General features: G+C 38.2%; 1 protein-coding gene across 1 annotated transcript; it reads left to right on the top strand.

The window, feature by feature from the left end:
• The first annotated feature begins 8,485 nt into the window (after positions 1-8,485).
• On the top strand, positions 8,486-16,487 carry LOC145497832 (glycine receptor subunit alpha-2-like). Its single transcript, XM_081477698.1, has 9 exons — positions 8,486-9,105; positions 9,527-9,648; positions 10,171-10,238; positions 11,571-11,797; positions 12,344-12,426; positions 13,028-13,171; positions 13,702-13,839; positions 14,528-14,763; positions 15,292-16,487. Exons 1-9 carry the CDS (start codon positions 8,972-8,974, stop codon positions 15,550-15,552), a joined length of 1,413 nt encoding a protein of 470 aa, XP_081333824.1. The 5' UTR covers positions 8,486-8,971; the 3' UTR covers positions 15,553-16,487.
• The last annotated feature ends 873 nt before the right edge of the window (positions 16,488-17,360 follow it).

Here is a 17,360-nt window from a genome sequence, read left to right as displayed (position 1 = left end):
TTTTTTTTTTTTTTTTTTGGAAAATTGTCAAAAAAAAAAAAATCATCAACGACGTTACGGGCTTAGCATTTATAACACTGACGTCAATCATTCGATCGTTACCGAGATAATAAAAAAAGAAATTGCACCACGAAAATAACATCACTTGGCTGAGTGAGTCGCACATAGACAAAACAACAGAGGTTTACCGTAAGCAGTGGTCATCATTGAAGGGGAAGAAAATTAACTATTCCTTTTTCGATCAGTTCTGTATGATGTAGGCCCGTGCGCACTACGCCGGAGGAATTTGAAAACGCAACAATAACAGGGCCGTAGCTAGTAACAGGCAAACCGAGGCACTTGCCTCAGTCATTTTTTTTTTCGTTTTTGTTGTTTATAGTCATCAAAAACACTCTAAATTCCCAGGAAGAGAATTAAACCATGGACATTGCCTCAGTCACAACTCACTTCTTGGACACTGCCTCAGTCATGATTTGTTTCTGGCTACGGCCCTGAACAACCGGTCATTTTGGAATTGTGTTTGAGGAAAACTCGGGCAGTGAAATCACATTTTCATCCTGATGTCATCGTTTTCGAAAAGATCGGCTTTCAAATTGTTTTTCATCCCGGCACTAAACGCAAAGCCGACGAAAACCTATTGATGATCGAAACGAAACTAACCCAATACCCGCAAATGGTGTTTCATCCACAATATTGCCTGTTCCGAAATGTTAGGCTTAATAGCTTAATTGCTGGGGTGTCGGTTAAGTTGGAGATCGTGGTCGAAGCCCGGGGGGGGGGGATACTCCCTTATATGAGCTATACAGGTATGTGCCTCTCCAAAGGGTATGGTTTTTCAGCCGTTTTGGTCATAAATAGGGTAACGATTTTGGGATGCAGGCTGCACACCCCCACCCAATTTTTCTGGGAGTGTCCCCCCCCCCCGGGGGGTCTAAGCTGGGCTCAGGTTTTATCTTTTTTATTATTTTTTTTTTCCGGGGACGATCTTCTGCAATTGTGTAAACATATCCGCGGGAAATGTTAACTTACGAAATTGCCGCGTCCCTAGTTTCTTGCGTGTTCCTCCTTACTAACTAATTGGGAAAATTCATCTAGCATCAAGATAATTCATCTTAATTGTCATTGCAGGATGGTCATTTAAGCAATACTCATTCTTGCCACATGTCTGCTTCATTGTACACTTATTCATATTACGAGGGAAGTATACAATTAAATATTTATGACTATTTGAGATTACAAGCTAAATGGAGTTCGTTGTTTCGATTACTGTACTCAGAATATTACATCGAATTGAACCCCAAATAAACCTTCAGTTGTCAAGAAGCTCTATAAATTAACCTCACATCTGAACAACCTCAACAAACCGCCCAGAATCTTAACACATATGTCACGTCGAATTTCGATTAGAAAGAATCGACTGTGACAAGCATCAAGGAAGTGAAAATACAACATATCTTTCAATTCTCATGTTTATTACTTTTCTCAAAAGTACCTGGTGATAAGGAGGCCAGAATTACAACCGCATAAATTTATTTCACAAATTACTTCTACTGGTAATTAAAAACATTATTTTTTTCTGCGCTATATACCATAAGGAATAATTTAGGCAATTTGCCAAAACATAATGTGTAACCAATGGCGAAATGAGTTGTGTTTCCATTGATTTTTGCAACCTCTTGCAGGGCGACAGCCGTGTTCGCTCGGCACCTGCTCTCATTATATAAGTGCGAAATCACATCGCTTCCTACTTCGCCTAAAGGTAATCTTAACGATCGAGAACGAATTAACCCACAATTCGGTTAGAAACCATGAATTTTCCGACCCTCATTTAAGAGGACTCCGAGTCTTGTCAAGGTAAACTTTCCGCTTTCGTATTCTCATAATCTGCACACTGGAAATTATTTTGATAGGTCTTGTTTGCCCTCTGCTATGATCAAGATGCATATATAGCTTTCGAGTCTCTTCACTTGACGCGATAGCGGAGCCCAATACAATATTCCGCCTTAGAGAAGTAATCTTGAAATCATCCAAAAGGTGAGTGAAGACAGGTATGTAAAAATGAAGGAAATGCTATCCGTCGAAAGTCCGTTTAAATTCGACTTACATATAAAATTAGACTGTATATAACTTTGAACAACGTTCAGAACATGTAACTGTCACTTGAAAATGAAAGGTCAGGATGCCTTTTTCAATTAAGGGTTAATATTCTGACACTATTTAACCTTGTTTTAGTTACATCAACCGATTATAAAGAAAGTTTTCGTCTGTCGTTTTAAGGGCGTTTTAAGTGAATTTCCCGACCAGCTTGAGGAAGGGCGAGATAAAAAGTATGATTCAACATTAAAATCACAATCAGCATAAACAAATTACATCCGCGACGCGAGTGTTAAATAATTCGTTTACAATGGGCAGCTCGACCAATAGCTGTTCGTGTCAATCACTTTAGTGAGTCAAATATCTGACAATTATGAGAATATTTAGAGTACTACCAAGTACGAAAGGTGGCGATCGCCTGCCTGTGTGCATGCACTTTTACTAAGGCATTTTGAAAAATACCCCAAAGAAAATAGCGCGCTGATTGGTTACAATCGTGTTTTTGTAACTCGATAGAAACAGAACTAGCACAAATTGTTGACGTAATGATGGCCCGAGCACAAATAATTTACATTTTGATGATCAAAGTAAAAAAGTTGTTTCCTTTTTCTCGTCGCGGAATTTCCTAAAAGAATTAGAAAACATGTCCTCCGTGTTTCTATCGAATTTTAGTATAAATCTACCAGCGTTTTATCATGGATGCTGTTCTGTGATTGGCTACGCTACTCACTATCTATTCTGTGCTAGATAGTGAGTAGCGTAGCAGTGTGCTTTTGTTAACAAAATGAGGTCCGCTTCTTGGCGTTTTCGAAGTGTCTGTGAAGAAGGTTTAAATAAAGTTTTGAACGACTAGTAGATTTGTACTAAAACAGTCAGATTATTCGCTCTCGCTTTCTATGCGTGATAGCAATCTCGAGCTCATAATCTAATTGCTTAATGGAGAACTCAAAAAAGCTGCGGAAACCCAAGCTTCCGATCCAGATCAGTTGCCTAAATCTCCCCAGCAGGAGGACGGGAGAGGGGGGGGGGGGGGGGGGGGCGAGGTGGAGGTGGGCTCTGGGAATGAAAGCGAGTAAACAAGCAGAGACTGAGGCATCGTTTTTCGGGCTGTACTTATCGTTTAACTTCTGCATTGAAACAAAACACAAAACAACTGGTGGCTCAGATAAAATTCAAGCGGAAACAGACGAACTCGTTTAAATTGTGCTTCACTAGCAACAAAGAACAATCTATTTGCATAGCTTCAATCTATTCTGATTTGCATTAATTTTGTTTCAAATAATTGTTAATTACAACTAAAAGCCCTCAGTTGTACTTATTCCCACGTGTGCGTATGGAATTCCCCGCTGAACCCAGGCACGAGGCTCACCGGTAACATATTTAGGGGAAACTCGAAGTTGTCGAAACACTCGCAGCACAAAAATAGAAATTGAAATTTCCTTAAAGTTCGTTATCCAACCCTACACTATAACTTAAATGTCGTTAAAAATCTTTAAAGAAAACATTTGTGCTATGTGTGTAAAGTTGACTTAACCTTCGCGAAACGTTGGCATATAAAGAACTTTATATGCCAAAAAACTTGAACTTAAACATCCTTAAGTTCTCTCGAGACGTTTTCGTCCGTTTAAAACTTTATCAAATTTCGTGAACTTCAAATCTGAATGTATACCTAGAGTGAGGGTCAGTTTTTTTTAATGTAAAAAACATCGTAAAGCTACTTACCTTACGGGTGGTTCATTTGAACTTTGAGGGGGAGGGTGGGTGATTAATATCCTGCGAGTTGACTTGTGCCAAAAATGTACACCATCACTAGCGGAAAAAAATTCACGCACGTTTAGTGAGCCGAAAAAAAGCATGTTACAACGAGAAAAGCCTAATATCATGCATTGACACGTCCCGACCGAGAAAAAATTCTTGGTGCATGAAAGGGTTATTGTGTCTGTGCCAAATCACCCACCCGACCCACCCCCCTCAAAAGCCAAATGATCCACTCCTTAGAAATTCATAACAGCTTCACCGACAGACCAGCTGCCCGTTGCATGGCTCTTTTTTGTTATTATGATTATAATTATGATTATGATTATGATTATGATTATTTGATTATCTTTCTTTCCTATCAAAATTAAAAGGCCAACATCAAACGCCGCGCAGGTCTAAGGACTGTTCTGCACCTTACCGTACCCAAATTCACAATTAGCCAATCAAAAGTGTCTACTCTCCTCATATCCAGCGATATCAAGTCACTGACCTGCTCACTTAGCCGAATTTGGGTACGGTAAATACCTAATCGAAATACGAACCATGGCTCGCCCAAACTTGCCTGATATGCCACCGAAGGTACGATTAGGTATAAATATTGCACATGTTAAAACAGATTATCAATTGTTGTGTCCGTCGATATGATCGAACAGATCCAACTGAGGGTCAAAGAAAACTGTCTGCAGATGCTAACTGCTCAAGTATACTTCCAGTATTTTAACTTTATTTTTCTATCCTTATTATCAAACTCTGCCCACGCCACCTCTCTGTGAAGTGTAACATTGATTTGAGTTGGTATTGTCTGCCCGTGCCGATATGCATGAGAGATAACAAAGATTGAATTACGGTTTGTCGATATCCTTATTTATTGTAAATATTCCCAGCATTTACATCATGTTTATGAAATCCTACTGCAGAAAGCGCTGGGTAATTATTCCAACTTGTTAGTATTTTACCCTCGGGCAAAATCGATAAAATATATGGAAAGTCCTTTGGTCAAATGAAGAAAAATGAAAATAGATTAATAAATGATTACATTTTTGCTTCGAAATTATAGTATCGAGAAGTATATCAAAAAAAAAATTTACTGTTTGCTTCATCAGACACGCCTATATATCAGCGCGATCAGTTGACGCCTTGTAGTATAATAATTTATTAAAGATTCTTGATATATCAGATTATTATTTTTGCACACAATAGTTATCAGTTTCTGGTCCGGCGTCTGAATTGAATCCCTTTGTTTTCACTTAACCCTGGGGAATTTAAAAAAAAAAAAAACCTTACAGAGGTAAGAAACATCTTTTATTAAATCTGAAAGAAGTTCGTTTAGGTTACAGCTTCCTGATTCTTTGGTTTTGAACAGTTCAAAAAAGATGCCTGTCGTATGTATATTTTCCCCCATTGGCCTGATCTGTTAGCCAGGTCAAGTAATTTATTCAATTCGGTCATACACTTTACCAACCTCAAAAGCAAGTCATCTTTCATCTCCCTCCTTCTTATAAATTATTTAGACGGAGTAAATATCAAAAAAAACTCAACAATATCAGTTAAAGAGGAAAAAAATATTAATATTTTATCTTAGATTGATCAAAATCCAGTTTCTCTTTACGATTTCAAGTACATTGTCAAGCACACAACAGACTAGAATAAAGAAAATGATCAACTTGTTGACTTTGTCTTGTCGAACAACCAAATTCTCAAATCCATCGTCAAAAGAAATGTATGGCAGTAGTAGGGAGAGTTATCTTTTTGAACTGGGCACAGACCATCAGGAGCATTTTAACCTTAAGGATTTTTGTGTGTATCATTGGTTGGACACCCACAAGTTTTAAAAGCAGTTAATAGGATTTGTGGGAACCCAAGCAAATCCTTTAAAATGATTTGCTGCTTTCGGAAAAAAGTATAAAAATGAATTGTTTTTCTCATTAGTTAACAATCAGGTTAAGGGCACCGAAAGGGAATCGAAAATATGAGGTATTGACCACGTCGCTGAACGTATCACGGAGAGAGATTTTCATTACACTGAGCTGTACCTACAACAAACTTCCATTTTAAATATTGCATGTGTTTCAAGTTTACTTGACATATTCAATTGCAAGAGCAGGCTTTCAACGGCCACTGAACTGTAACGGGCACAAGCGCCCGCTATAACTCAAAACGATTTCGAATTATTCGACCTTAAAATCAAAGGTAAGTATGCTGTTGGCGTTGCCGATTCTATTTTGTTTTTGTGCAATTGTTTTCTTCTAGTTACACTGTTTCATCACCGCAGCTTCTTACTCAGTTTTTTAGCCTCTATGTTGTGTTTTGTATCAGCGAAAACCGACTATACAAACTGACGCTTACCCAGGTTGCTACATAATAAAATTCTCTGATACGTGAATGAATTTGTAATTACTGCCAAAAAACGAAAAATGCGGCTCTATGCAAAAGGAAATTAGTGAGGTAAGCCTGTGTTCTTTTCTTATAATCCTTCTGGAACTAATGTTATTTCGACCGGTTCCCTAGAGGTTCCTGTTGATTTGATATCTACGTTGTTGACATGATTTACTGAAATTCAAAAGTACATTTCCCTTTAGAATGCACAAGACTGTTTACACTTATTGGTGAAAGCTACTTATTATCGGCGAAATGGATGAAAACACTTTGACAAAAAGATAATCGAAATTGCATCCTAATTAAATGGTCTAAGTCGTGGCATCTTATATTTTTACAGATTTATATTCATATGCAGAATATAAATATAATTCAGTTGGAATTAAAAGGATACGATTTGAGAGGCAATTCTACGCCTCACTGCACGTTTGAATGTTTATGGAGTCACTTCTAACTAAAGAAAAAAGTTTTATTTATCCTATGGAAATGTGGGATTCATATATATTTACGACCACATTCAATCTTATCTTTGAAAATCCCTCAAGCTAAGCTTTCTGTGCTTGTCATGAATAAGTAATGATCATAAATTGTCATAATGGTTTCAAGTGTCAGAGACGAATTTACGCGCTCAGTGAAAAGTGTCATCAACTTTTCAAACTAAAAATCGACAATTTGCAAGTAAGTTGCAGTTTTTCAATTACAAACAAAGTGCTAAAATCTTACGTAGAAGATGATTTGCTATTTCTTCAATAAAGTGATAAATAGTTTACCCCATTTCACCTGTAAACATGCAAACAACTTAAGTCCCCTTTTTAAAACCTCAGCAGTGTCTATCGAAACAGGATGGCGGCGTCAAAGATAGTTTAATGTAAACACGGAAAACAAACAGGACGCGCGTAATTTTTTTAAGATCCCTTCTTCTAAGGCATACTTCAAAGCTGCCCGTTTTACAAAGAGAAACGATCTCGCTCGGAGGGATCTCTCAGCAGGGGATTTATCTGGGTCAGACAAGGATAGCAGGCGAAACAAGACAAAATAAAAGCAATTTTATGATTTGCAATTCAAGCTATCGCCTGTGGGCCCAGTTTCGCAGTTTCTTTTTTCCCCGTCGCTAGCGGCATTGAATGTGGCACATTCCTTTAGAATTCTTGCTATAATCTTCTGCAGCACTTTCTTTGTGATCGGCACAGTAAGTATAAACGAGAACTATTCTTTTTGACTTCCAGAACGAAAAATTGCATGGATGCTCCCTCCTATACTATGTTTACAAACACGCACCAACACGTTTAGTTTCAGACACGTTTTTACAATATATCGCCAAGTCTGATCTTCGGTCAATTTAAGTTGTCTTCTTTGGGAAAAAAAAAATTTTTTTTGAGTTTCACAGCCCGGCTAACACAATTAATACAAGAGCGGTGTTGTAGAGTTTATAATCAATTTGTAAACGACAGGTAGTGTATTAGTGAAGATGCAACGTTTTCGACCCAAAAACTAGGTCAGTTCCTTTAACAAAAATCAGTTTGAAATAGGTTTTTATTTATTTCTTTGGTCAAGCAAACATAAATTTCTCATTTCGTTGATTATGCTTGCGGCTAATTTACTACAAAAGTTTCGATCTGGTTCGGTAAACTTTTCTAAGCATACAATTCAATATTCCTGTGGTTAGCATAAGTTATCGGATAGGAAGCTTGGGCAAATCTCGTGTTACCACGCACAGCTTGCAATGCACACAAGTACATGTATAACACAAAAATAAAAAAATTAAGACCAAGCTAGTTTACCTCTTTTATTACCATTGTTTGTAGCTACAGCCAAAGTTACCTTGAAAGTCCTTTTATACAGAATATGATCGAAGAAGTGTAATACAGTTGTCAATGAGTGATAAGTTAGATATTGATAATATATCTATTGTAGATATATTTTAATTTTAACACAAAAAAGTAAGACAGGACCCTGAGAATAAAGAGTACCAAAACTTTTGAGATGATTTTTTTTTTATCGCTCAGTTAAGAATTTCAAACGCTATCAAACTAATCAAGATATTTTTGTATGTTTTTAAGTAAAAACGATAAATTTTTAATGAATCGTTAAATATTGGTAAAAAGTTAAATATACGAGCTTTCGAAATCAATTAAATAATGTCCAAAAAAGTTTAGCCTCTTTAAAATTTTATACGACTAGAATTATCGGTTTCCTGTTTCCACCTCGTTTAACTCGAACGTAATACTGATTGCACACTAGATAGCTCCTGGATGAATCCAGTACCCTGTAATTCGAATGGTTCTAGATCTTAACTTCGTTACATTCACTTGATGTTCAGACGAAGCAGTGGCTACATGGAAAAACATCTGCTGTTTGTCTCTGGTTTGAATTGAGTAGAAACACAAGAACAAGCTATCAGGGCAGCACCGACATAAGTATGAGCACAAGGCCAAAATGAAACAACTTCTTATTACGTTGTCTTCAACGATGGAGACAACCGCATAAGCACCCGAAAAGGGACTAAGTTAGCTGTACTTGTCGGTTCATCCATATGTTAAAACCAACGTATTTTGTGCGTACATGTACGTTTGTCTTCGCGCGTATAGCTTGCGCCATTGCATCCTAAACTAAGAGAGAACCAGGGAAAGCTAAACCGTTTATTGAGGATCCTCAAGGGCCAAGCTGCCTCACAGTATTAACTCAAGACACCCCGTTGTCGTATGTTTTGTCTCTCTAGGAGTCCCGCGAGGTTTAAAGGCAAATGTGTGGAAATCTGCAGCTTCTGGTTTGCACCTTGGCTCTGTGTTTAGTCGCTGCTGGTTTTGGAGGAACTGGAGATGAAGGCCGAAATAAGACGTTTACGAACGACACCGCACCTACCAGCCACGCCCCAACGTAAATCTACATTTTTATCACATCGATATATTCTTGTGTTTCAGGTTTGGGATAGTAAACGGGCTCTCCATAAAAAATAATCGTTAAGTGAAATGGAAAAAAATGAAGTAAACCCAAAAGTAGTTAAAACTTAACTCATCCTTGTATGCATTATTAATGTATGGTTGAGCAGACAATCAAGCCTACTTTTTGAAACGTTCCTATCAGGATCATGATAAGGTGCCAAATTCTCAAAAGCGGCATTCAGAGAAGTCTTCTGCGATAGTAAAGAGAATCACCCTTTTAAGCTGGTAACACGGCTGAAAATCTGATTACAGCAGCAAATGTTACGGACTATTTGTCCATCTAATCAGTTCAACCTCAGTTTCAACATCGTTTTGTGTAGTGCCAAGGATATTAATCAATATTCATTCTTTTACAGTCCAGAAAATAGCGCGAACAATACAAGGAACGCTACTGATAATGACAGAGAAATTTTGCTGGGAAGAATATTGAACCAGATCCAGAACAAGTCGGACAGCAGGCTAAGACCCAAAATAGGACGTATGTCACTTCAACACAAAATATCACTTAATATGAAATATCCGTTAACCGCGTAAGCAAAAACTTGACACACGTGATTGTTTCCAGTAAGATTACATTTTGTTTTTCGTCATTGCCACTTTAAATGAGCTACATCAAGGTTTCCGCAACCTAAAAAGTTTAACCTAAAGTTTTTTCAAGTTCATCTGTTTGTGATCCGTGCTAATCTTCTCCATTCTTGTTCCTTTATGGTTTATTATCATCTCGTTCGTATTTTTCTATCTTAGTAAACTACTATTTCCAGGTTTCCTTCAATTTTAAGACGATTTTGTACGGGGCCAAAAAGCCTGAAAATGTCATGACTGAGCTCCTTCAATACCTGTTAAAACTGGAATCACAGAAGGTCAAAGTCAGAGAGGAGATTCTCCACACCCCATAACCCCCCCCCCCCCACCCCCTCCGGTCCTCATGGTATAGGAAGTGGATTAGGAACTAGAATATAGAGTCTTGATCTTTATTTGTCAATTTTAATATGTATTTTAGGAGAACCTATAACTGTAAAGACGGATATGTTCATTTTAGACATTGGCTACATCAGCGAAGCGAATATGGTAAGCCAATAGGATCATTATATAAAAAGTCTGAGTTTAACTTTAAGATCTCGTATATGATAGTCTGTCAAAGTTTATGAGGAGAATGGCAGGTTAGATTGCTGCCGTTCTGTGTTTTGTGGCGTAAACAATTTAGCAAACGGTCACTCCTCTGTGGTGTCCTTCCCAGGACTTGTAAGAAACCATGCAGAATTTTCCGACCGTTTGCAAGCCACTCTTTTAATGGAATCCAAAAACAACCTGGCTCGTTGTTTATTCTTGTATATTTACCCTCCATCCCATCGTCGAATCCTCACTTAAAATCCTGTCTTCTTTGTGAAACAGTTTTCTGTCAAATTTTATAGATATAAAGACAAGTCAATACAGTTGAATCTTCGGTCAAATTTTCCTTTGTATAAAAAGGCAAACAGACGAGGCGAATGGATCAATAATTAGCAGAATTGACCCTTTAGCATCGTTTTTATGTCAAGCCGCTGATAACTATAATAACAGCTATTACTTCAATTTCACTTCATTCTCATTTTTTTTTTCATTTTATTTATTTATTCCAATCTAAAATTACAAAGATAAATATAAAGTAGACAAGTAAGGGGAGAAATGGAAAAGGGCAAAAATATAGCAAGCTAATTAGATGCCCTTGTTCAATTTACAATAATAATTAGGGTAAAAAAGTTAACTTAACATAGGAGAGGAAGAGGTATGAATTAATTAATACTGAGCAAAATAATACTGGAAGAGTGCTTTTTTAAAACGTTTTCTAGTCGCTAAGTTACGTATAGATAAAGGAAGGTCATTCCAATAGTAACATCCAATAACAGTGGGGCAAAATTTCCTTATATTTATTCTGGAGAAACCGGGATTTAAGTGTTGTAGGGATGCACTTCGAGTAACGTAGTTATGTTGCACAGATACCAGAGATAAGGTGTAATTAGACGGTTTTTCATCAATTAAGTGGTCATATAATAGCTAGCAGGTATATAGTTTAACAATGTCAGGAAGCTTAATAAGACCAAGGTTTACATAATGGGGAGTAATATGATCTCGAAGTGGCACATTGTGGATTATTCTAATAGCTTTGTTTTGTAATCTCACCAATTGTAACAATGGAGCCTCGTAATTATTACCCCATAGTACGCAACCATAAGTTAAATAGGGATATAGTTTTGCAATAACATTTACACTTTTGCTAATTTTATTACTTATATAATCGATATGGTCGTGCCAAGACAGTGAGCAATCAATAATTTCACTTCTCCTATGATGACCTCTACATTTTTTTTGTTGTTGTTGTTTCACGTGCTTTGCGCTTATTTCACTTTTGTACTATAACAGGAATTTCGCACCAGTTTGTTTCTGCGCATGTACTGGCAAGACGAGCGTCTGGCTTACATCAATACGGGATACAAAAAGAGGCTTGCTCTGAATGCTAAGATGGTTCAACATATGTGGATTCCTGACATCTATTTTGTAAATGAGAAGTCTGGAATAAAGCATGATCTCACCAAAGAAAACGAAGTGGTGAGACTCTGGCCCGATGGAAGAGTGTTCCACAGCATGAGGTATGTTACCCCTAAATCGTCAATGGCTGTAATTCAGTACCCCGGGTACCCCCCGGAGGTACTCCCAGAAAAATTGGATGGGGGTGTGCGGCCTCCTTCTCAAAAACCTTGCCCTATGTAAGACCGAAATCTTTGATTTTTCCGACCCTGTTTATGACCTGACCAAAAATTCGACACCCTATTCAGTAAAACCTGATCCTTAAATCAATATAATTAATTCCCCGGTTCAGGACCGATGTAAAAGGTTCTGAAAGGCTTTTGTTGATGAAAAAGTAGCTTCTTCTAAAAATAAACATACCCAATTCAAGACTAGACTGCATGCATAAACCATACCTATTCGAGACCAAAATGGCCAAAGTCCAGAGTACCCCTGGGAAATTCAGCTGACTTAGATCTTGTCCTCTGGCATAGGCCCTGCTGCTGTACACCTAACGATTTTTCATTTCAAAGTTGATAAAAAGCCACACTAATGCAATGAACGTTTAGCTTTGAGAAAGGCTTAATTGACAGGAAGCTGCAAGTCTGACATTCTTGCTTCCATTTCAGATTGTCGATGACAGCATCTTGTCCGATGCGCCTGCATAACTATCCACTGGATAAACAAGTTTGTAGACTGGCGTTTGAAAGCTGTGAGTTGCAGCCATATTATGAGATAGCTCACGATTTCTTTTAATAATCATAGAATGAAAAAACTTGATCCTTCGTAATGTAGTAGTTCAGAACCGGCTGCTTATGATTTTACGTGAAATACCACTACAGCCCAAAATATAGCTATGAATGTTGGACATTTCTTTAAAAAGAACAAATATAATGATGTAATAACGGACTTTTAGAAAATCATAACGAGACGAGTCTGTGATTTGTTTTTGTAGTTGCATCGGAAAGCCGCGCATTTTACTTCATTTCATGTTGCTAACAGGCCACGAAATGTTTTCTTTACTCGCATACAACCCTTTCGTATCAAGCTCAACGTCGTTTCCTTGTGTGTTTTTTTGTTTGATTTTTTGCTTGTCTTTATTGAATTCAATGACAAGTAGAAACTTATTAGAGGTATCAAATGTCACGTTTTACTCTTCTGTCGCGTATTTTCATTCACATGCCGTTTTAAGACGACCCCGCAAGTCGACTAAGAATGCTTTTAAACAAGAGATTTTGATGTTCTCTTGTTTAATTTCTGATAGTCATACCTATTTCTAGCCCTAAGATCTTTTAGTGCTTTCTTATTTGTAGTTAGTTACGAAGACACTGAGTTGCTTTTTGAATGGAAGAAAGATAAAGGAAACAAGGAAGTGCTTGTTTCAGAAGATCTAGAGATTCCCCAGTTTATTCTCACAGACTACTGGACGGAAGCAAACTTCTCCAATTTTACTTCAGGTAAGCTAAGGTAGGGATCAATTAAACGGAGCGCGGGTGTGTTAGTGACTAGTACTTGTGCTTCATTTTGAATTGTCGGAGAATTTTTCGCCTGGTTAGGCAGTATTTCCTGAAACATTTGGCCTGAACTCGTTTGCATTCCATTGGAATCTTCTCCATCCTCAAACATCCTTGTTCCTTTACGGTTGATCATTACCTCTTTGGCGGTTTTCTATCTTAGCAAACTATTATTTTAAGGTTTCCTACAATTGAAAGGTGATTTTGTACATGGTAAAAATACCGTGAGTCCGGACACAATCCATGTTCCATCTGCTGCAAATCAAATTAAAAAGAGATGCGATCCCCTGCATCACTTTGACGCCGTTTGTGTTCAACATGTGTTTGTGACGCCGTTTGTGTTCAACATGCCTTTATCAAATCGCAAAAGAAGAAAAAGAACCCGCGTAAACCTCCCGAATCACCTATACATTACCCCGCCAGAAACAGGAAAAAGGAGTTAATATGTCTCTTGGTTCTTTTCTCGGTTTCAGGAGCATACTCGCGGTTAATAGTCTGGTTCCAGTTTGAGCGGAGCATCGGATTCTTCTTGATCCAGACCTACATTCCAGCTTACTTGATTGTCATGCTCAGTTGGATTGCATTCTGGATCAGTCATAATTCCACACCAGGTCAGTGTAACTCTTCAGGGAGAAAAACATACACGGAAGCCTGGTATTCCAACCACCATTTTGACAGTGCATGACTCATTTTGTTCCTTACATACTCGACTTCTGGGTAATCTAAGTATAAGTTGAAGGGACTCGAGAAGGCCAAAGCTAGGATTTTTACATATGACTCTGTGCTAATACCCACTAGCAATGATTTTCTATAGCGCTCTCTTCTTTTACCAGAGAGGACAAGTCGAAGATCCTCAACCAGTGGCTTCAGTTGCTTTTACTAACCTTATGGGTTTTTCGTCTGTGTTGTCATGTTTAAAGGATAGAATACAAGATAGGATGAAGTGTGGGAGGGTTAACCCCTACGCAGGCCTTATCTTCACGGCGAATTCCTTTCAAGTTGTTGTTTTGGATCATTCCTGTCTACGAAATCCAAGGAGAGCCCAGACATAGCTAACCTTGTGACGCAAAGTTTGCTCACGTGGATAGCCCAACCTTTCTTTATAGGAGAGCATGAGGCCATGGACCATAGATTGGGATGCAGCCTCCTAAATCTTTGACTCACTTTCGAGAAAACCATCCGCCGACTAGTTTATTCATTTCTCTTGTTTGCGTCTTCTGGGCCTCTCGATCAAGTTGACCTTTAACACATCGAAGGTAGCCTATTCTATCTTATGTTTGTTGTCTTCTTCAATTTCAGCCCGCATAGCCCTCGGGATCACAACGGTCCTCACCATGACAACACTAACCAACAGCGCTCGGGCGTCACTTCCCAAGGTGTCTTACGTGAAATCCATTGAGTGGTTTCTGATTCTGTGTTTTCTGTACGTGTTTGCCTCTCTGGTGGAATACGCTTGTGTTTCATTTGAGGTAAACAGGAGAGTCAAGAGAGGTCTGGAGATTCCTGTGGTGCAAACAGAGTCAGACGATGGAAAGGTGCTGCATTCCGCATTGTTCTCCATTTAAGTGTAGTTTTATATGTACTTTTATTATTCTTGATTAAAATCTACCTCTTTCTTTGAATCAAGAGCTCGTCAAACCACTGCTTTTCCTACTCCCATCGGACCTTGAGGGTTAGGCAAATTAAAAATTTAGAGCTATCTGAGCTATCTTGGACTATCTGAGGGACGGACCATTGTTTTTTTTGAGGGAGGAAAGGTTGGTATTTTCTCTAGGGCATGAAATTTTTTCGGGGGGGGGGTGTAGGCTCCCCTTTTTTGCTTTGTTTTGTTTTGTTTTTCAGTAGCTTTGTTTTGTTTTTGGAAGTTGCTTCAGCCCCTTTCCCCCTCCCCCCCCCCCCCCTAGTGTGGCAAGATATGATGGCTAAAAATAGCTTTTCCCCAAACTGTGATGTAGCGCGTTCAAAGTCATTTGGGTAGAGAATAGCTTACAATTGCCGAGGTCTATAAGTTCTGTATAGATTGACGTAGCGTTTAATAAGTGTCCTCTTTTAACCCGCCCAAGGATCCTGAAAAGAAAGACCTTGTGCGCGTCATGGACGGAAACGTGGAGGCGAACGGACATGCCAAGACAAGGAGAAGAACCAGGTTTAGTTTTTATGGCAGAAGACAAGCGGAAACGAAGTTTGTGCAGTACCGTGCCTACTCAGAAAAAGAGATCGAAGCAATGCAGTCCCAAGTGGACAGGTGGTCTCGCATAGGCTTCCCACTGTCATTTGTGGTGTTTAACATCATATATTGGGTGCTGACCGTGCAGTTCTCTTGAGTAGCTGTGGGGATGGTGGCTTCTCAAGTACGTACTCTTGGGAATGTTGCTTGCCATACGATCGAGCTTGCAGCTTTCACCCATCAAATCCGGCGATAAGTAAACTTTAAATAGTAGATAATGGCTGACCCTAACAAGCGAACTATTGATTTCGAGGTGATTTACAAGTCGTTGAATGACTCTTTGGAGACTGTTGATGAACTCTAGAAATATTATATGAGTTGCTCATCCGAAGCCAGCTATTTGAAATATGCATATCAAGAAGTATATATATGAGTAAAATTATAATAATTGTATTTGAGACGTGAAATCTTCAAGATGAGATGCGAATGTAGCTTAAAATAGAGTAAGACTTCAAAGCGATTACCCGGTGCAAATAAAACTTAACTGTGATGGAACAAATATGAGGTTTTAAGTAACATCAATATTGGGTATGCTTATAGTGCAAGATAATTTATGTTATCCACTGCAAAGCAGTACTGTCGGGCAATTACATTTTTCGCCGAACTGCCGGACCCACAAAGATTCAAAGCTTGAAAGTGCGGCTGGCCGTATCACCATCATTCGGTCAGTTGCAGCAACATTTTGAGCGACGAAGTAATGAGTCTTTAAGCTTTATGCAAAATCTGTCGGCAACTAGCAAAATAGCGTGGTAATGCGGCACACAGCAACGCTTTTCAACTTGCAATGACAAGGTACCTTGAAAATTAATCCCAAATACATGATCTTCCGACTCAGAAAATGACGACGTCTCAGTGGCTTTAATGCATACGTCATAGTGTTTTGAATGAGGCCAAAAGAAGCAAAACAAATGAGAAATTTGAATCAAAGCATCAGGTTGCCTCTGACAACAGTTCGCCAAAAACCATTTTGTACTCTTGAGAGGCGCTGAAAGAAAATATGCCTGGCTAATAACTACAAGCATTGAACCTCCCCTGCCGCTATGGAAACTCTACCAGTTCGTGTACATCTAAACAACCTGGTCAAAACTATTTTCCATGTCCTTACCCATACATTTTAAAATGTACATTACATCTAAAAGCAATGCATTGCGTTTTCTTAGCATTTTTAAAAAAAACTCTTACATGTAATTCGAGCTTTTAGAACATGCAAAATGTATTTTTAATATTGTTATTGTTATTTTTTAAAAACGTCGTGATAAACAGCATACTTGCTTTATAGTTGGTTTTCTGAGCCAGTGTTCTATTTTGGGTAACTTTTCCCGAATTCTCGCGGCAAACTCATAAAGCTGGTTATGAAGTGTAGGAACTAGAGATTGTAGTATCGAAGTCTTTTATTAACTAAGCCAGGACACATTACTGTGTGAGAAACTTTGCTCGGACACTTTCATTTCTTTGAAGTTTTTTTCGATAAATAACAAACTGTGATTAGATTTTGCTCTCGTTTTTCTTTTACCATATAAAAATTTTAAACTTCCTAGCAATTGTTCAGCTAAGCATGTTTTTTTTTTTTAATTTCTGAATCAGAAATTCCAAGAATTTAATATTCCGTACCATCCACCTTTGCCAGGCTGGGAGGATTTTATTGCATCATATTTTAATCAGTTATGGACTCCTGACTTTTAACCACAATCTTGCATTCAGTTGGGGTAGCGCTCGTTTCAATTCTTTCTTTCTTTTTTTTTTTTTAGTTTCGGAAGCATCACTTTGTCACATTTTTGTTGCTGTAGTACTCGTTACCTTTGAGTAACTAACATCTCCAAAACAAGAAAATTCAATTTCTGATATTATTATGTCCCCGACCTTATCACTTGGAAAACAAAAACGAATCCAGAGCTTGAAGGAATA

Source organism: Orbicella franksi, chromosome 9 (genome assembly GCF_964199315.1).
Source record: "Orbicella franksi chromosome 9, jaOrbFran1.1, whole genome shotgun sequence".
Classification (NCBI taxonomy): domain Eukaryota; kingdom Metazoa; phylum Cnidaria; class Anthozoa; order Scleractinia; family Merulinidae; genus Orbicella; species Orbicella franksi.
This window is presented reverse-complemented; position numbering and strand designations above follow the sequence as displayed.

Excerpts from the sequence above, each read along its gene's own strand:
- LOC145497832 (XM_081477698.1), top strand. The coding sequence starts at position 8,972 with ATGTGTGGAAATCTGCAGCTTCTGGTTTGCACCTTGGCTCTGTGTTTA. Across the intron at positions 9,106-9,526 it reads CCTACCAGCCACGCCCCAAC|TCCAGAAAATAGCGCGAACA; the intron begins GTAAATCTACAT and ends ATTCTTTTACAG. Across the intron at positions 9,649-10,170 it reads GCTAAGACCCAAAATAGGAC|GAGAACCTATAACTGTAAAG; the intron begins GTATGTCACTTC and ends TATGTATTTTAG.